Source organism: Molothrus aeneus, chromosome 6 (genome assembly GCF_037042795.1).
Source record: "Molothrus aeneus isolate 106 chromosome 6, BPBGC_Maene_1.0, whole genome shotgun sequence".
NCBI lineage: Eukaryota > Metazoa > Chordata > Aves > Passeriformes > Icteridae > Molothrus > Molothrus aeneus.
This window is the reverse complement of record NC_089651.1, coordinates 47063831-47085083: the sequence shown is the minus strand read 5'-3', so window position 1 is coordinate 47085083 and position 21253 is coordinate 47063831. Positions and strand designations below refer to the sequence as shown.

At 38.5% G+C, this 21253-nt stretch overlaps 1 protein-coding gene across 2 annotated transcripts in view; it reads right to left on the bottom strand.

Moving 5' to 3' along the window:
• The window catches only part of SLC24A4 (solute carrier family 24 member 4), an 84328-nt gene that overhangs the window by 9387 nt on the left and 53688 nt on the right, over window positions 1-21253 (bottom strand). The window contains exons 8-14 of one of the 2 annotated variants that reach the window (XM_066552063.1): window positions 20364-20389; window positions 19625-19678; window positions 18415-18557; window positions 13627-13796; window positions 11575-11719; window positions 2873-3039; window positions 1309-1423 (exon numbers count right to left, since the gene is read on the bottom strand). In XM_066552063.1, coding sequence (XP_066408160.1) covers window positions 1309-1423; window positions 2873-3039; window positions 11575-11719; window positions 13627-13796; window positions 18415-18557; window positions 19625-19678; window positions 20364-20389 — 820 coding nt within the window. The remainder of the gene's footprint in view (window positions 1-1308; window positions 1424-2872; window positions 3040-11574; window positions 11720-13626; window positions 13797-18414; window positions 18558-19624; window positions 19679-20363; window positions 20390-21253) is intronic. The other variant, XM_066552062.1, reaches the window with a different exon arrangement.

The window sequence follows — 21253 nt, the reverse complement described above, 5'->3', positions numbered from 1 at the left end:
AGCAACTGAAAAGGAACTCTGACATAAATGGGACATGTCCCAAATATAGTTTCAGAGTAAACAGAGTGCAGACAGACAGTACCATACCATAAATACATGATCTGTAAGGTAATGCTTTGGATCTCATGATGGTAGTGTCCATCTATACCTGTCTCCATTCTGTCAGTGAACAGCTCCTTGAATTCAAGCAGTGCAAAGTCCCTGTACTGTCTTTAAGGGCATTGGGCCCCTTTTTGTCAATCTAGTGCTTACCTTAATTTTCAGAGCAAACAATCTTTGCAGTATTTTTGTCTAGTATAACAGAAGAACTAATCTAAAGAAGCAGTCTGTTAATTTAAAAATGTAACATTTTCCTTGTTCTTGAAAAAACCTGTTCACTTAAATTAATACACATGCAAAATTAATTTAGTAGGAAGGTGGTTCCATAATAATTCTGAAGACTTTGTTGTACTATTTTTGTGAGAATATTCTGCACACAACAAATAATGCAACATGGAAAATTATTTACTTTAAATATATAACACTTTTCAAACAAGCAACATTTAACAGCACTACTCCTATCTCAAATTACAAAGGTGGGGCTTTTGAGTACTTAATTTATCATTGAAAAGCCCTTGTTGTTTGCTCAATGATGTGTGCTGGAGATATCATTATCTGATAAAATAAGGCTATGGGAATTGAAATGCTGGAAAAGAATAAAATTAGGTCTTTTCTTATTCTACTGCTATACAGATGATCACACTGTCAGTTCTAATGTTTTTCAACAACATTAGAACAACATAGGAAGGGATGCTGCTACCAGCATTGTACAAATAGAAAAAGGAAACATGATGAAACTCAAACAAAATTAAAGATAAATGAGAAAGCCTTTAACAATTTGAAATGGACAGCTGAGGAGAATGCAGATGTCAGTAATCCAAAACTCTTTCCAGTGCAGCTATTCATACGTTCCAGTGGGAAAGAGGTCTGCATTTGGATGAGAACTCTGCCTGGAGCAACAACGCTTCTGCCAGATCCTCTCAAAGCACTTCACTTCCTTGGATTTGAGAGGTCTTCTAGAAATCAGTACAAGTTTTACATGGAGAAGTGCTGGTCAGTGCTGCTTCTTCAAAGTAGTTTTTAATAGCTGATATTCTAGCAAAAGGTAGTTTTTTGGTTCACAATAATTAGCAAACTGTTTTGGCTTTTAATGAGGTTCTCAAACAGTAAAAATTAAAATGAAATTATAAAATTGCATTGACAATTTGCGTATGGAGGAAACAATCTTACATATGTAAGATTGCACTTATGCTTCAGCAGACACAGTACCTTGTCTTGCTACTATTAAGCTGGCCATGCAGTCTGGGACACTTGTTCCTGCAGCCAGAAAAGTAATGCCCATGATCACATCTGGTATCCCAAGGGTGTATCCAATCACAGTCACCTGAACAAGGAGGAAGGAAGATTAACTTATCATATTTGGAAAATCTCCTCATTCCAATGAGAAGAGTATGCCAGTTTGGCATACTCTTTAACTTTGATTTCTGGTGTGGACTCTAATAGGAATAGACTCAGAATACTTAGCCATTTCTGCAAATTAAATACTTGTGGAATAACCAGCCTAAAACCAACCCTGTGCAAAGGAAAAGTAATTTGGGTCTTATTATTCAACATTCTGAGGACAAAAAAAATCTCCATTTCCTGTTGTATTAACATGACATACTGCTGTTTTAAGGAGATACAGTAAAATCTGTGGGTTTGGGGTTTTTTTTTGATTTCCACAAATGGCAGGATTCTCACTGGTTCTATTCTCAAAAGGACTGCAACCAATATTATATTGTAATATAGTGGTAGAGATATAAAGAACTTTTATAACCTAACACATGAAGAAGGAACTATTTTCTTGTGTGACTTCTCATATAATCCTGAAGTGAGCACGTCTGGTTATACTGTCTCCTGATATTCCAGATGCAGCTTGAAAAGAGCTTAAGGAATCACTGAAGATTGCAGCAGAGTTCTTAGAAAAGACAGGAAACTGTATTTAGCTGGAACATCCAAAGAGGGCTGAAAAAACATCAAGAAAAGGCAGCTGAAAAGGAACCAGGCTTGTGAGAGAGAAGACTGACCCAGGGACAGACAGCTGTTTCCCTGCTGAGACTGCTAAGGATGGAAGTCTTCTAGGCTATGTGTTGTTTTCTTGAAATAGTTTGCCAGTCTACTACATGAGGAAAATTGGACCCTACACCAAAGAAAAGGTGTATTTCAGGAACTCCACTGACAAGCCTTATCTTCAGGGGCAAGCAGAGGCCCAGGAATAGAAGTCAGCATGACTCTCTTGCTGAGAGTGGTAACAAGGTACTGTAGCCCAGCTGCCTCTGAAAGCAGTATGGGCTGCAGCCTTAATGAGCACCTCTCTCAGTTGTGAAGGGAATATCTATATATGGAACCAAGGTACAAAGTATTATATGTCCTTTGGAAGGTCATATGATACAAATGCGTGGCTTTGGCTGGCAAATTAATATCTTAGACACAGTCTATGTTAGAGGGTTGTTTTACGATGCAAAAATTATATAGAAAGTTGCAAAAAGTATACAGAAAACACAATCTTTCATGAGAGGAAACATAAAGTGGTTTTCAAATGCCTGACAGGCATTTGAGGAAAATAGAGATGTTCTCCACTACCTTCCTGTACTGTATTATGCCCTATACAGTAAAGGCCCAATTATTTCTGCAGAATAAAAGGCAGCAAAAATCTAAAATTATAATAATTATTGTATGAGCTGAAGAGACTGCACTGCAATTACATGCCTTTCTTGGACAAATGCACAGAAGGCTTTTACATACTTTGAGATGCACATTTCACTCAGTATGAAGTCCTGCTACATACACTTACCATCCACACCATGAAGTAGGAGAACAAGGCAATCCAGAGAGTGGACAAGACAAATGTCAGCATAAAGCACCTCTCCCAGCGTGGTTTGCTGCAGTTTGGAATTGTAGTAAACAGCACAAATATCAACGGCCATGTCAAAAGCCATTTAATTTTGTTCATTTTTCCCTCTGCAGGACAAAGGAAAGAAACAGTTGAGCTTTCCCATTACTATCCCAAGCTCAATAACACCTCTTTCAGCAGAGCAGATGATCCCAGAAGGATTTACAATTGTGCATGTCAGCTCATTTTCCAGGGTACCTTTAAACTATACTTGGCCTTGTCACTTTCAGCCAAGTTCTGCATGCTCGTCTAGAATCTTCTTATAGTTAAGTCTGCCAAGATCTATGAAAATCCATGGGAGAATTAAAATTATTTAAAATCACAGCTGATATTAAAAGCAAAATTAAGTCAAGCGTGTTGCTCTTTTAAATGTATTACTACCAATCCAGAATTTAACAAAAACCCCAACAACAAAACCAACCAACAAAAACAGCCCACCCTCTCACCTTAATAGAAATATTGAAGTCCAAGTGGTAAAAATAACTTGCACATTCTGTGTAGCAACAGAAAACAGAAGCACAAGACCTAGCCTATGAACATGGCAATTTTTTTCCATGCCTTATTGTTCTATACTTGGGCAGAAGTTTAAATAAACCAATACTTAGAAGATCTCGATTTGTTAAGTCTCTCTATCTGCATACAACACCATCTTGAAATGTAAAAGAAAACTTCTGGAAAAAGAAACAAGGGAGTGACCTCCCTTGGACAGCTCTCCAAAATCAGCTGGTGAGAAATACCCAAGAACTGTCATCACTGAAGACTGGTACACACCTTGTCATTTGTTAAAAATTTACAGTATTGCAAATGTAATCCTCAGTACACAAAACAAAACTGTTTTATAACTGGGCCATAAGTAAATGGGGCACTATTCAGAGTTCATGAGGCATCCTTCAAGCAGGATGACAAATTTGTCTCTCAGGATAAGTGAGAGTATCACAATCAACATCGTGGCCATTTTGGCTTGGGCTTTCTTTACATTGTTTTTCCATCCAAGTAGGGGTTTCCATCACTGACTCATGATGCTATGTTTGAGATCTACTAAAATATGCTGTTTTGCATAAAATCATTGATCACATTGAAAGAAATGATCAGGTACATCTTCCAGCAAAGTTACTTAGCTACATTGTAAAGAACAGTTATTAACCAGCTCCTATCAATTTCACCAGTACTTTTCTTTCAGCAAAGACTCTGGGATTTAAGATGTGTTTAACAGGAATTTTTGTTAGTGATTTTAACTGGATTGATTTCAGCTGTCTCAACCAATGTGCACCAGGATGCAATGAAATTTAATATTTAACATTTAAAAATTAATAATACTTTTATCATTTATGAGGCTACTTATTAGTCCAATTGAACTTGTTGAGTCCAAACATCTTTATTATTTTTGTATATATTCTAGAACTATATTTTCTTGCTTGAGTTATGAAACAGTTTTCTAACTTGAGATTTTCTTGTGAATTTTGAGATGTCATCAACTCACCAGGAAATCTTAGACTAAGCTTTGCTCTTTAGTCCCATTTATAGCTTGGGGCTGTGGAACTTCTAATGCATAAAACTACTGAAGTGTGTCAGGGTCATTTCTAATTCTAGACTTTTACATATCACTGAGGATTTATTACAAATTTTACAGGGAAGACCTTTTTCTCTCTGCTTATGTATACTTCTGCACAGATGTTTTTTAAAACGGTTATCTTTTACCTGTTCTGTCCAGGAAATGACACTTCTTGGCTCACTTCTCTCTTTAATTGTTAACAAGGCTGTAAATATTCTACAAAATATCCTATGGTAGTAGTTTATACCTGCTCCTGCCTAATTTGTTACAGTTTGGATTACTTAAAGACTACTGGATAGTTAATTTTTACTCTGTGTACTGAAGTTGCTAACCTTGGTTCATAGTCCAACAAGTCAGCATGGCCTAGGCCAGTAACATCCTCAGCACATAATCCCATACACAGGGTCAGTGGATGACTGATTGAAAAAATTGTGGATCCAGTTCTGACCTGTGTGGGTGTAATTGGACTGACTTTGGTGCTGCTACACATAGGCAGTGCCATTTCTCTTTTCAGTAACATAAGTAAAAGAAACAGAACTGCCTTAAGAACAAATAGAGCCTCTGCTGGGGAATACATCTTGTCTGGGATCCTGAATTACTCAAACAAATGCTTAACTGAGAATGCATAGTGCCTTACCACTGGCACAGCTATGTTTGTTCATTTCCAAGAAAACCTAATTACTAGTGGAGGAGGGCTTGCCTTTCCATTATCTTTGCTGAGTTTGAATGGATGTGTGTCAGATTAAAATTCCTGGCTCTATTAGTGGTGATGTTTTCCCCACACAACGTCTTGAGTTGAAACTGCTTAGCTAGATGGTTTGTGGGAGTGATATCTGCATTCATTACATGGCAACAGGCTTGAGACTCTGGGGAAGAGCAGTGTGTAATTCTGGGGTTTGTTGGGTTAACAAGAGAAGCCCAGTGGCCATTTGCAGTTAGCCTGGAATACTTTGGAACCACCATGGTTCCAAAGCAGCTTACTTGACACATTATGCATTGGCTTCTCTTGTGCGTTTTGGTTTTCTAGCTTTTATAAACTTTTATATAAGCCTTAAGTATATATGGCCTTGGTTTTACCTCAGGCCTTTTCATTCAGCTCCTACTGTTCTGGGTCATGGAACTTTCATGGCACATAGGACTAAAGAAGTCTACTCTTATGCTGTAACTTGGCAGTGTTTTAAGACTTTCAAGTACATTTAGCAGCAACCTCAATGAAGTGAGACTTTATTTTTTCAGGAAATGATGACTTTATTCACTTCACCTGGCTTAGATGAATGCACAATCAATACACAGCTAGAAGATGCAAAGTATTTTTTTTTTAGTTCTTTTGAAAGTACTTTTGCTGTTCTGTTGTTTTGGTTTTGACCACCCACTCTAAAATAATTAAAAATATTGAATGATAAAGATTTTACAGTGAAGTATGCTTATAGCTCATGACAAATGGTTTTCCAACTGTTGAGTAGCTCCCTAGTACATCTGCAAGGAAGAAAATGATCATTCGCATTTAGGCCATTATTCAATACCAGCTGTTCTGTCCCATTACAAGACCCCAGCACAGTTGTTTTAACAGTGGTGCCACCCACTCCTGTGAGCCCTAGGTTTAAAGGCTCCTGCAGCAACCCACACAACTGAGGAAAAGTGTATTTTGCACCTCTCTCCCCTCCCCAGTAATGAAAGAATATTACAGAATATTATTACAGAAAGCTACACTGGTCTACATACTGTTCACAACACTCTGCTGTAAAACAAGAAGATGAGGGGTTTTTTGCAAGGACTTGTTTTCACTACTTCATACACCCATTTTTTTCTGTTTCCACAGATATTTGGAAGCCAAGCATGCCAAGTATTTCAGAGACAACAAGGTATCATTACAAAAGAGCTTGATTACAATGTTTCTGAAAATGAAGTGGCAGCCCTACAACAAGGAGCTCTGCTAACTTTCAACACATTCCTGGGCCAGTCGTCTTTCCAGATGTTATGCTCACAATAATTACTTTCACACACAGATAGTGTGTCCTGGTGAACAAAGCCAGCAAAACATATTACAGCACTGTGAAGAAACAAGTATTTCCTTAAGCAGCTAGAGAAAGCACTTCCTACAGAAAAAAAATAGAGTCCTATTTGCAACACTCTCAGACAGCTGAGAGGAGCTCAATATAAAAGTGTGAAATGACATTTGTGTTTACCTTTAGATCAGAAGTGTAATCTTGAAGTAAATGCACTGATTGACCCCACTTAGTGTTTTTTGGTTTGCAATTTTAGTCTGCAACATGGAGCAGCCTTGAATCACACCAGTAGAACCAGAGGGACAAAATCAAAATCGTTCCAAGTAATAATGGCCATTTTATCCACAGGACCAAGCTAGAACTAGTCTGAAACAGAACTTCCAAAGGCACATAGTGCAGGCAGCCCACATGTCCTAGTAAATAAGCTGCAGTGAAAACACTTTTTCAAGTTTAAACAGAGTGGAGTCTGTAACTACACCATCAGGAATCACATCTAAGTTATTGTAGCTAGTTAAATTTGACAGCTTTTCCACTTAGTTTTCCCTTTAAAAGCATGTCAGCGAAGCACAGATCTCAGCTCCAAACATTACTTACTTCAGAACATGCCTAAACCTTCCCAAGTGAAAGAAGCATCTCTTTACACAAAGCAATGACTGATCCAAAAAATTGTACCATCTCTGAAAGTCATGAATCTAACTGGCACACAGGAGCTTCATAACAGTATGTTTGTGAATTCGTATAAATCTCTTAAAATCACTTGAAAACTGGGAAAGGTATTCTCTGATTGGAATGAGAAAGGCTTCCTGAAGTTTCCTACTGATTGCTGTTTTTCCAGGGACTTTTTGTTGATGGTAAACTTATAGTAAAAACAAGGCACATCCAGGTTCACCTAAGAAGAATACTGCTGCAAACTTTTCTCATGCTTCATTTAATTTTTAATTTTTTTAATTCCTTTATCTTTTTAAATCTATCATTTTTCATTTGAGAAGGACCAAAACTCAACCAACCAAACAAAAAAACTCAACATGTTTTTTCTCCAATTAAAAATGATTTTCCAAACACCTGTGCCCTTGGTTCTAATTAAGCTTTGTATTTACAAAGATGAATTTACATCCACATATTATTATCAATATCAAGTCAATTCTCAACCCAAAAATGTGTAAAAGTAACACATATGCCTCTACACTAGGAACTTGGTAATAACCCAGACAGCAAGTAAACTTCTGTTAGAAAATGCTGTTCATCAGAGTTCAGACTGACTGGAAAACTTCAATATAACTAAATTAGACAATCTGAAAACTTAATTAGTTTCTAGTCATGTCCAGTATCCAAAACACAACGGAGAAATACAAATTTTTCTCCCAAGTATGGTACACAATACAGAAAAAAAAAGAAGCAGATACAACAAAGTAGATCTGGTGTGAATTTTCCAACAGGACTATTTTCCACAAAAAAAAAAATCTGTTGCAAAATAATAAAAAAATTGTTAGAAAATGGCTTTCAATTTTTCATTAGAAAAATTAACACAGCAGCTGACTCCCCACCATCTTGGAAATTTGTTATTGATTTCAGCTCTGCAAATTAACCTATAAATTGTGGAGGCAAGAGATTCTCTGTATGAACACAGTAGAAAAAGGCCATGTAGTGTGTAAAACAGTATCCAAAGAGGCTTCCAAGTGGGCAGCAGACATAATAAAATATTTTTATTGCAGTTCTCTTGCAACAGACCTTTGGAAACTTTTTCTTCCTTTGGAAAATACCAAGGTTTTACTTTTCATCCTCATCCAAAACAGACTATTTTTCAACCTACTGATACTCTTCTTGGAAGTTTCATTTTCCAGAATACAAGTTCCAAATTCCAGACTGTGAAATCCGTCCAAAACAGCTCAGATTTCTATTTTCAGCCTGTGCCTTTACCACGCTTTGAATATTTGGATTTATGCCAATAATCTTCTCTTAAATACACATTTTTGGTACAGAGAAAACTGGTCTACAAAAAGAATTTGCTCCAGTACACAGAAACAAGCTTTACTCTCAGAGTTACCATAGGTTTACACAAGACAACATTCAACAAAAGTAAGATGTAACTGAACAGAGGTACTCGCCCTATCTTGTTAGACTTGGTTGGATTTTGGCCAAGTTTTAACCTCGCTGTCCAACAAAGAGCTACAGCCTCCTGAGTGTTCAAGTGAGGTGCACTGGGTTTGCCTTGTCCCCTGTGTTTCCAATTAAGGAAGACATCAAGTGAAGTGAGTAGGAGCCAGAGTCAAAGTAAGTAAAAGGTTCTTCACAAAATCATGAAGCTCCTTCCCAAAGGATATTGTGGGTGTTAAACGTTTGCAAAGATTCAGTGACAATTAGACATTAACATTAGGTTAATGAAGAAGAAACACACTAAACTTTTAGATGAAAATTTTACATCCACACCAAGAAGTTCCTTGGGGTGAAAACCACTGAACAATAACTTGTTCTGTCTCTCTCTCCCCCCTAGACTTCTTCATAAAATCATGGCTGGAGTCAGAATATTGAGATAAATGTCTGTTTTGACCAAGTAAAAACATTTTATATGTTTTGAGTAGATACTGCTTTTTTGCTTCTATACTAGATGTTATCTTTGCATTTTGGATCCAAACAAAAATGGATAGGATTCCTAATCTCCTTTATTGCCATCTCATTTTAGCTCAAGGAATTATTATTCCTGTTTTAGCTAACACCATCATGACTTATATAAAGCATCCATGCTCCAGTTCTGTAAGAGAAGTAGTTCCTCATTCCTGTGAAATGATCAGGAGCTGAGATCACAGAGTATTTTAAAGGGTGCTGAACATGTGACAATGGAAGGGATTTAAGCATCCATTAAGAGCTGCACAGAAGTGCTTTTCTGAGTCTGGGCTCTAAAAGACCACTGAGCTATGCAAGGGCTTTAACACACCATTTTGTTGTCAACATATGCTTGCCCAGTTTTGTCCTATTTTATTCTGATCTGTGGGGTGTGTTTTTAAAGTTTAAGACCTGTTTTCAAACAACTGTAGAGTACTCACATTGTAAAGCTTCAAATGAGCCTTTCTCCTGGGAGATAATCATCAACATCTAAAGGTTAGGTCAAGAAAGAAATTCCTCTTCTGAAGATAATGTGTTTTTCCCACAAAGAAACCAAAGGCAAAGGCTGTTTGAATGATATCATATGCAGTTTCCATAAAAACCTGTATGTTGTCTCCTTTTTCAGGATGGGCCTGAACAACATCCACACCCAGGAGTGAATCTCTCTGGATGTTTGACAAGGGGGATATATGCTGGAATAGTCTGAGGCTGTTTTCAAGTAACAACTGTATTCTCTCTTTCTGCTTGCTAAAGCCCTACGCTTATTGCAGAGCACTCCTGTGGACACAGGATAAAAAAGGAACAAAACGTAAAAGACGCATTTTGAGATGACAAATAATAATTTGTCATCAGATGAAACTAATCCAGAGATGAAACTCTGGACTTCACTTATTTCTATTTCAGAAAAAAAACTTATTCTTGAAAAGAATCTAGAATACACAATTTGAAGAAAGTAAAATCCCAAATTCGGCTAAAGAACGTGACTACAAAACAGCACAAAAAAAGGGGTTGGGCCAACTCACAGCCATTGCAGTTGCAGCTCTTAAAATACAAGAGTGGATTTTTTTACCTAGGACACCCCAACCAATTGAATTGAAAAGTCATATTGAAAACTGAAAGTCTATTCTTCAGAGAACACTTTCCAGTACTGAAAAAATACATGAACTTCTGATCTTTAGAAAATGTATGTGTCTGATTTATTTTCAGTCTGGGAATAAAAGAAGACCGGAGAGGATTCTTGGAAACTCTCTGCAAACTACCTTTTCCCTGAAGCCAGTTTTAAATGTCCAGATTTTTTTAGGCTACTGATTGTGCCACAGTACTTAAACAACAACAGAGCATGATGCTGGGTCCTCACATTTTCACCAAACTCATTCAAGTTGTGCTTTGGAAAGCATAATGAAAGAATTCTCAGTCAGAATATATGAGTTGAGCAATGAGAATCCAACCAATGGATAATCCAACCCCAGACAAGAGGAGTGACTATAACTGAAGGTAATGATGAGGATTTTATGCAATCACTTATTCCATTTTATGCAACTCTCTTGAGCTCTTGTTGAACTTTTGCTCCATTCAGTATGAATTGAATCACCAGTGGTTCCACTCGGGCCTGTTAAACCTCACTTTATCTTTAAAGACTTTCTCAAAAATGCAGAAAAAAAAATGCATTTAAAGAGGACCAGTGACATAACTAATAACTCTCTCTTTAGTTCAAAGCATTTTGTCTATTGTGAATGTCACACACTTAAGAAGCTCTTATCTGGAATTTACCTATGTTTTATTCATAAAAAAGCTGCCTGGAAAGTAAGAAGAATTGCATGACTGCACTACCCTAATCAAAACTTCTATCCAAAAACTTGTTAAAAACCATCTCAGTTTACAAGTCTTCTTTGCCAACACAGGCAAGGGTGGTCAAGGTTTGGAACAGAGTGCTCATGGAAGCAGTGGAACCACTGTCTCAGTAACTCAGGTTAGCGGTGGACACAGCAGCATTTTTTACTGTTCATCCAAGAAGCCCCTCTCACTACAGTCACTAGAACAATTTATTATATATTTATACACCATGGTGCATCTGGCTTAGCAATTTCCAGCAAGTCATTATTAACTGCTGACTTGAAAATTATTTGGAGTAATTTTGAAGTACTCATCAGGTCATTCTGACATGTTTCAGTGTAAACTTCCCTTTCCTGTTTTTTCTTCACCTCTGGCAAATCAGCACTTCTACCATGGCTGTCCATAATGACTGGAAAACACTTTCCAAAGATCTGCTTTTAGTCACCCAGCCTCCAGGCCAGTTTTATTGTCAGCAAATCCATCCTTCAGAAAGTCAAACCAGTCCCTTTCCTCCTCTCTCCCCACATATGTTGTCATTCTTACATCCCAGCATTTGGCATTTTAATTATCTTCTTTTTCAGGACTATAAACATCTAGAAAGTAAGCCTTACCTGGCACTGAAAATGGAGTTAGACTGTCCTGTTCATTCTCCTCCTCTTGGTTCCCCACAGGGATGTTTCCATTTTCGATATTCTCCTGTCTCCTGTTCTGAAGTGCTTTGCTGGAGCCATTGGCAGATTGGATTAACCGCTGGCGCTGCAGTGTCAAAACACAAAACTGCCACAGTTCAGAAAATATTTACTTGGTGACATCTGAGTTTTGCTCTCTGTCCAGCCCCAGTCACATGAGCCACGAAGTTTCTCCTCAAAGCTTTCCTTTCAGTCAACAACAAACTTGTCAGTGGCCTACCTATCTTCAGCAGGCATCAGGCTTCACCAGGTTAACCATCCACTTCAAAATTACTGGCAGGAGTCTTCCAAGCCATGATAGAGAATGTTGTAACATTTGTTGTTCCATCCATGTTTGAACCAATGTGGTATTCTAAAGCACTTCTCACTCAACAGTTCCCACTCATACCAGCAATAGCACCATAATTAAATGGTAACACTCAAGACACCTCTGCACAATTAGCGTTGGCTTGAATGACTCATTATCCAGGAGCTCTCCTTCTCATATCCAACTCTTCTCTTCTCCCTCCTTCTCAACTCCACTTACTGAGGTAATTTTTCCTATTTTTAATTTCAAAAGAAGACTAATCCTTGTTGCCTTTGTCTGAGTACATAAAGCACATAATTGGCCCTGCAGACATGTACAAGAACTGCTGCAGCTCCAACACACAGTAAAACAATTACAAGGATAGGTTTTAGACATGACTATATATACCCACTCATGCACTGGAGAATGTTAGATGCAACAGTAAGTTCTTACTTTTATGAAAATAATATTATTTTAATTCACTAGATGAGGTAATGCAGGGTTGAAAAGTGTTCTCTTTTCCTGACAAAGTAGCAAATTTCTAAAACATGCTCTGAAATGCCTTGAAAAATAAAGTAACTGCACAACATGCAAAAAAATTTCTGAAAGCAGTATCAACGTACTCTAGTGAAAAATAGAGAAAAATCCTATCTGAATACTTTGCAAAACTTGTGAATATCAAATCTAAGTGAGAATACATAAGACCATGCATCTAAAATGCTCAAGTTTAGAGAATGCTTTTTGCAGATGTTTAAAGGGCCAAGTATCAGCTTTCTATCCACACAGCAATTAAGAGTTTTTCTCTGATCAATGAATTGACTTCAAGGATTACAAAGTCAACTATTGCCATGTGCCCTGTCTGATCTTCTACTCCTGACCATAACACCTTTCACTATTTTACCATCAAACTGGATTTTTGTTACAAATATATTAATGGTGCTTTCTTTTATTGTGGACTTCATAAGGCTTGCCAGAGTAAATACCTCTCATATTTGATATTGTGGGAGCAAACTATCAAATCCTGCCTTCATAAAACCCAAGGTAGGTAGGCCAAAGATTTCACCCCTGGTGCTTCAGCAAGTTCAGAACAGCCACACTTGCCAAGTCCTGCCACTTCAGCTGCAGGGTATGGAAGAAGCAATATACACTCATGGCAATGTATCGAGTAAGAGAGAACTGAAACTGTCCAGGGCAAATTCCCTTCATGAAAATATTATGGTCCATTTTTTTTTTTTTGAGTTGGGGAGTACACTGAATACTAAAGAGGTAGGTAAATCTCTGAAGGGATACTGAAGTCTTAATAATACAAGAGCAGTTTCTACGATTTTTGGTTGCCTTGTCCATTATTATCCTTTTTTAACCTAACCACTTTTGTAATAATCAAAGCCAATTCTTCTGCTATAAATAAAACCTTAATGTGCACATATGCATGCACACACTGACGAAAACATCTTATGTCAGGGAAATAAGATAGTCCCTCCTTTTTGACTGCCCTCCCATTAAAACAGGCAACATCACCAGCTGGGAATCAATCTTCAAATATGTTCTCATATAGCTTCTTGAGAAAGACATAGTTCTATCCCAACCATAGGAACATGGAAGAATCTGAATTCCAGGGTCACTATGAGCACAGCTCTTTGGTAACCCCCCTGCCTCATGGTCATTTTCTGTTTTCCTAATGAACGTACCTCGTTAATGATGAGCCGGCTCGCCATCCGCATTCTGGTGCGCGGTCCAAACTTATTTGTGATCATAATCCGTAATCCAGCTTCAGGGAACCGGTATTTGGGAGGACTGGAGCAGATTATCTCATCCACCATCACAACACTGTTTTTGCCATACTGCTGTATCCCTTTCACTAATGATCACAATGGACAGAGTTAGCAGTGGAACTGACCCTACCACGCATCCCACCATCCAGAGTCGGGTCTTTTCAGGCTCAGGTGGGGGAAACATTTATCTGAATGCCAGAATTTATGAGTGGCTTTCTTTTGATATTTCTGCAGCCTGGTGAATCTCCTCATCAGTTGTGTGCTTTCTTAAGATCACATGCTGGAAAAGGATTTCACTCTACTAAGGCAGCCTCCAAGCCACTGTCAGATTAGTGGGAGCAGTTTTCCCCCAGCTGTTTGTGCTGTACCAGTTTGATCTGCTTATGTCCCACTAGAGTTTTGTACCCTTTCTCTAGAAGTGTTTGCACTGTGGCAGTGTAGACAGCACTCCTGAAACCTCTAAAGCTGCTCCACTGGATCAAGGTGCTGCACATGCAGAAGGCTCTAATGCCTCTCTCACTCCTTCTGGAAATCTTCACTTCACCTTCACAGATTATTACCAGTATCTCTCACAAGAAAAATTTGAAATTATGACAAAGATCGTCAAGAACAAATCTACAGTTCTAACTAACAAAGTAAGCCTTCATTAATATAAAGGAACCCATACCAAGATCACAAAGTTAACAAAATTCTACCATGTTAAGAACACATAGAGACAAAATTTTATTGGGAATCAACACAAGTACAGGCAAGGACTTTAGGAGCTCACCAACAAACCAATATTCTCACAAATGCTACAGACTACACATATCAAGCAGAGCAAGGCTCAGCAGACAGGAGACATACCCATGTGGTGTTAGAAAGCAGGGCAGAAAATAGATACATAACTATAATAAATATTAATTATTACATATAATAGTATGTACAGAAAAAAATTCTTTGCTGCTTGTTTTCTGCTTTGCTTCGCTTGGCCTCCCCCTCTCCCTCCCCTTTTGTATTGTTACTTACATTAGGAAGAGGAGGAGAATTTAGGAGGTAGAAGTGAAAGATAATTAGTGCATGGTTCCAGTCAGGAAGCAAAGGAAATCTAAGGAAACATTCAAACTCAAACAATGGAATTAAACGGACCTGTTCTAAACACACAGAAGCCTATATTGTTACTCTTTTGCATTGTTACAGTGTTGAAATATTTTTGTTTTCCAGGAAGACTGGATCCATGCATGCATCTAAGTCACATCATGCAAAAAAAGGCTTTGCTGTCTTAAGCATCTTCTAGCATAGTTGCAATTGAAGGAATACTTTCTCCATAATTATTCAACAAGAAAAACCAGCAAGCCTGTAAATCACCAATAAATATCTGTAACTTTCACCCTCTTGTTTCACTAAAATGGCTTCAGTGAGTACACTGGGATCACCTGAAGTGTCATAAATATAAGATCTCTGGTTTCACAAAGAAATGTGTCCTACTCAAAGAATCCACTCTGGAGTCTGTCTTGCAGCTTAACATCTCTCATAGAGAATAAAACTAGTAGCAATTTTACATTTGCTAAATGTAAAGGAGCAATTATTCTCCTCTATCCCAACATCTACACCAAATTAACCTTGCTGAATGCTGTGGCTGATGATGCAAATAAGGAGCACATCCACTCCAGTGACTCTTGGAGTGTAGCAGCTTTTCTGTGAAGGAACACTCAGCCAGACAGGTTTCCTAGCAATCAGTCCTTACAGAATAGGACTCAACCACATAAACTTAACATTTGCTTTAGCTAAAGAAAAATGAATGTTTGACAGCAATGCTGGTAAGGACAGAAAGGCCTGATATTAACAGTCTCATCAGATTAACTATTCCCAAGTGAGTTCCTCCAGAGAATTAACCAAAATGCTTCACCTTACAGTGACATTAAAAACATGGGAGCACTGAAGTTACTCTGAAACAGTTTCTTAGAGCCCTATGAAGACAGTGAGCAAACACTCGGCTTTGATAAAAGTATCATAATTAAAAACTCAGTGCTACTGTAGAATGTCTCATACTAAATATATATTTAAGTACTGTAGCTATTCTGACTTGCCGTGGCACATTGCTCTTATTATGTTCATTATTTTCAGTTTGACTCCCTATGCCTGTAAAAAACAACATACCTTAGCCCCTATAGTATGGACTCCACCTAAAAGTTGTTTTAAGAAATGTGAAAAGGAGAAGCCTTTTGTACTTCTCCTTTGTGATAATCCTTAAGAAAAAACTCTACTGAGAACAGCTTTTCTTTCCAACAAACTTACTTCTCACCACCAAAGGTTCAGCACCAACAGCCCTGTCAAAATCAACAGAAAGCTTCTTGATGACTTTAGCTCTGAAAGCCAGTCCCTCAGAAACCTGCTTTTGTCCAAATTTCTGGTTTCAGGCAGGGGTCAAACCATGCCACCTGGTGGAAATTTGGGTCAACACAATAAAAGTCAATGGTAATACACATTTGTACTTTGAAAACTGGAGCAGCATTCACAAAGTACATCTAGTTTGTCTTCACCTGTGTGTGCAGAACTCACCCTTGAAATTAAATTTTTCTTATGGTGAAAATCCCTCCTTTTTCTTTTTGAAACTTGAGTGATGAAAGGTTTTATATTGTACCACAGAAAGCTCTTGAAAGTAATGAAACTTACAAGCATTAAAGAGCTTTACAGGGTTACATCTTTGCACCCCAAGCAACAGACTATCCTTGCTAAAAAAAAGTTCCTCATCCAAAGCAACTGCTCCTCCAGGGGAAGTAATCAGGCCTTTCTCCTGTGGAAAATCAGATTAAGGTCAAACCTACACCTTGGTGAAGCCAAGGGAGATTTTTTGGTGGATCCTCAAACTGTTAAGCAGTGCAAGGCAGAGGCCAGCCCCAGTTCTCTCCTTGCTATTAGCAGTGCTCCTATCTGGAAGCTGCAGCTCAGCTCGTGAAGCCAGCATGTGTCAACTAAGAGGGAGTCACTGATGGGTCATGGCACATTTTGAGAGAACAGGAGGGGAGAAGCTAGAGGCAGCCATGTGACAGTTTTCTAGGACAGCGTCTTGACACATAAAGCAGTTAGGCTAACACTGCCATCCTCCCCTCCCACTGCTCACTCCAAATCCTTAATCTCTTCTTTCTGTACTTTCTCAGGCATGTTTGCCTGTGACAGTATCTACACACTGGCTCTTTGAACAATTGTGCCTCCAATGCAGCATGTATTTGTGTAATGGGTGCTGGAGAAGGCAAAGGGAATGTGACTGAAACTGCAGTATCAGTGCCTCTTTGAGACAAAATCAGAAAAGAAATCTGATGTGCACAGCTGGTACTGGAGCCTTCTTGCTTTTTTTCCTGCACATTCTTCACAAGCATTCAATAATCTACATATTTCCCTGAAAAGGAAACAGACACACAGGCAAGTAGCCTGTGCTATTGTCTCTTTTCCACAAGGGCTAGAGAGGAGAGCCTGCTGGGAGATGACATCCTCAAAAGTATAAACCACTACTATCTGTGGTGTTTAACTGGATTACTCTTTTCCCATGTCACCACTTGAATACAGCAAGTGGTGTATTCAATACAGCAAGTGTATTCAATACAGCAAGTGGTATTCAATACAGCATCTGTATTCAGATGATTGCATGGAACCTTGCATGGACACAAATCCACATGCAAGTGACAGACCTCATTATATCAGAGCCAATGCTCCCAAAAGTTCATTATAAAATGAGATGAAAGTATTTCAAAGGCACCACCATGTCTTATGAGAAATAATTTTAAGTTATTATTGTCTAAACATCTTATCTAGGACTAGAGCAGAAGTGTGCTGTCACTGAATAAACCTCTATCTACCTTATGGTAGGTATACCTACCAATAACTACCTTAAAGAAATCCCAGAGCAGAAAAGAGTGGGATTCTCTAAATTCCTGTTTGGTATTGTTTGTGGGGATCTTTCCAATGCTACCAACATTGCTGATGAGCTCAGCCTCCCCAGGATGGGAGATGTGTGCAAAGAATAAAGTGAGGAGACTTCACTTGTTAAGAGCAGCCCAAGTGCTCACTAAGTTACATGGTTTGTGCTTTGAAAGTGGAATGATTTTGCTCTACAGAGAAAAGAGAGAATGGAAGAAAAGAGAGATAAGACAAAGATAAAAACAGGCTTAGAAAACAAGCCAAAAATACCCATGTATTTTTGCTTACTTTCAGTACCACAAGCTGTATATCATCTTTCCTTTATGACAAGGACACAAATAGCAAAAAACCTGCATTTTTCAATTTTACATATGTGTCTGGTGATGTATACAGACTATTTAGGCATGTGAAAACCAGTCTTCTGAGGATCTGAGCTCAACATGTCTCTTGCCCACTGCTCATGTCCTTTCCTTCAACATCCACATCTCAACTTCTCATTCCAAACTAATTTTTGAAGTGAAAATTGCTTTCTTCTTGGTAAAAAAAAAGTATAAATGTATTTCTTTCACAATGTTGTAGCTCATCACTGAACAGGAGATAAAATGGAGCAAAATTGCCAATGTGCAAAGCAGCTTGTTTTCAGAATATGGAAAAAAAAAATTTTTCTTAATGTGCAATGAGACTGCTGAATTATCCAGTTAACCCTGCTTACAATTGTGAGGTGACACTGTTTTGATCCGCATAAAAGAAATAAAAAGGATATCCTGTGAACTACTCTTTTTCCAAGTCCTGTCTGCTCAGCCTTACCTTTCCATAGTAATGGAATGGATGGGTCATCACAACTAGAGGCATAACATTTATTACCATCTTCCAGCTCATTGTTGACTGTGTCACCATTTCCAACATTCTTGCTTTTAAGGGTGAAGAAGCTTTGCATCCTCATGTTGTACCTGAAAGTGCAAAGAAAAGGTCACTAAAAAGGCTGGATTTTTGCATTTTCTCAGCAAACTTTAAAACCATCTGAGAACAACTTATGCAGGCAAGCTGTAAAGCCTAGATGCATGTTCTCTGACAATTAATAGGAAGTGAAGAGAAAGGACTGTCCAACTCAGTGGCAAGCTGATAGGAAAGCAAGGACTGCACCTATCTCTCATGAGATACAGCAAACTGCAGAAAGGCACTAGAACAGATTCAGTGAAGGCACAACACTGGAGCTGTTGATTTTGGAGCCAGGACATGCACTATACAGCAGCTTCCTTCCTCCTGCATCAGCTCACAATTCACCTCACTGCTTCTTTCAGTACTGTGAACCCTGTGGGAGGGTTCTTGAGCATTTCTGGGACTGCTGAAACCATACCCTTCTAAAGACAGAATACATCCATTTTAGCACTAGGGTGGGACCTAAGAGGGCTGTCAATGACTCTGCTAAGACTTGATGTAGGAGAAAAGGGAGTTCCAACAGGGTGATTTGTGAGGGGAGAGCACCAAGGGATCTAAGTCTAAGCAACTTGCAATAGAAGGGTGGACTCACAGATACCTGCAGTAACAGTGAGACCTCTGACTCTCCTGTCAGAGGTAGTGACACAACAAAAGATGATGTCAGTAAACAACCTGGTATGAGATGGTCTGAAGACAAATATATGCTTAGCACTCTATCTAATGTTCCTTGACCTTGTTCTCCAAGGAGCACAAAAAATGTCTAAGAGCTGACATGATCTCTGTTTACAATCCAGAGCACCCTGCAAACTTTTCATATACCTTGGCATAAATTACATTTTTCTCAACTTTTTCTGAAAGCCACTTTACTTCTGTGCATTATGAAAAGGATGCATCAAAGTATTTGCTGCTGATTAAGCACAAACCTAGAATTAAATTCATTAAGCATAAAACCCAACAGATCTAACACAGAAACATGACTGGCTGTATTTCCCTCAGGCAGGAAGGCCAAGGACAAAACAAGACCAAAAGAATGATGGTCAGTTAATATCTAAAGGGTACAGTAAGGAGAAGTACTTACTTCATGATAAGTATGTAGAATGAATACATAATGATGAGTACAAGGCTTTCCCACCTCAAAAAGACAGAAAGCAGTGTTAGAAGGCCATTCCAACAGCTGTATGCTTTACAAGTTTTATGTAGGAGTGTGCCTTAAACATCTGGTACAAGTCACATTTGTGCACACAGGACTCACATCATTAAGACTAGATGGTGTCTCAGCAGAATGAGAGGGGAAGCAGACTCTCAAGTTTCAATAAACATGCAAATAAACTGCAATGCATGTATTTCAGAAATGTGCTATGCAGACTGAAACCACAGCTACTCTCTGAGCATCATAACACCAAGGCCTTTTGCAATTCAGTGCTGAAGCACAGGCCAGACACTCTGAGAGCACTGTGAGAAGGTGCCTATGATCTTCCACTAGGATTCACTTTTGAGTGTTCATTGGAACACCTGGCATCCCCACAAATGTTAGCAGTCAGAATCAGAGCAGAAGAGTTTTGGCTACCCTCCCTGCACATGGGAATCCTGGGGCCTTACACAGAGTCCATGTACTTTCCTTAACGTTTCTTGGTTCTTACATTTTCTTTCAGTTTTCTGTGACCATCATAAAAACTAAGCCCAAACAAAACACATAGGATTTCCTGAGTGTTCAATCCAGCTCATGCTCTCAGTGTGTAGAATAAAAGTCAATTACACTACAACTCTACTTACTCATGGCAAATACAGGACTGCATGGAATAATTTATACAACTTACCATTCTATTTTCTCATCATATATGAACTAGAAGAGGGGGGAAAAAAAAGAAACACATAAATTGACCATTTCTCTGATCTATCTCAAAACTGTCAAATTTCTTCAGCAAGTATCAGCCATATCTAGACAGAACTACTCAAGTTTGACCCTTTTTAACCAGAACTTCCACTGTATGGATTGTGACCCTCACAAAACATAAAACCTTGTGAACAGCGCCTGGACCCCTGTCAGTGGCTGTTTTAAGAAATATCAAAGGAAATGGTGCCAGCATGTGAAAGACAGATACACAGTCATGTACCTACATGCTATGTTGTGCAAATGACAGCAAAGTTACTTATTCCAAAAAAACTTAACTCTTGAGTCCTTCTAACAGCTAGACTAGTTTTAGCAGAACAGGCAGGCATTTTACTTCTCCTCTTGGGTCAAGTGGTTATACAAATTTTACTCCATCTAGTGTAACTGCTGTTACTGAATACACAGCTAGTGATCTGCTTGTATTACAAAATACAGATTAAGTGGATTCTTCCCTGCCTTGCCACCAGACATATTAAATGTGCACATCCAGAAACTACTACACTGCTGTAGATGAACAAAGTGGTATCTCACCTGTGCTCTACATGGAAAAACTTAGCCAGAATCAGAAATAAAATTACTGTGTAGAAGCAAGAAACAGCCACCTTCTCTATTTAAAATAGCTCAAAATTTTTCACCTCCACAACAAGCAGTCTACTAGGTCTGAGGAGAGTGCTATCTGCACTGCATAACAGTATCCTACTAGCCTGCAGAACCCAAGGTACAAAATGAATGGACACTGATTAATACAGTGGGCACATATTCCATGGGGCTCTATGAAATTTTCATGTTTATACAACATTGTGGAGTTCAGCTCTC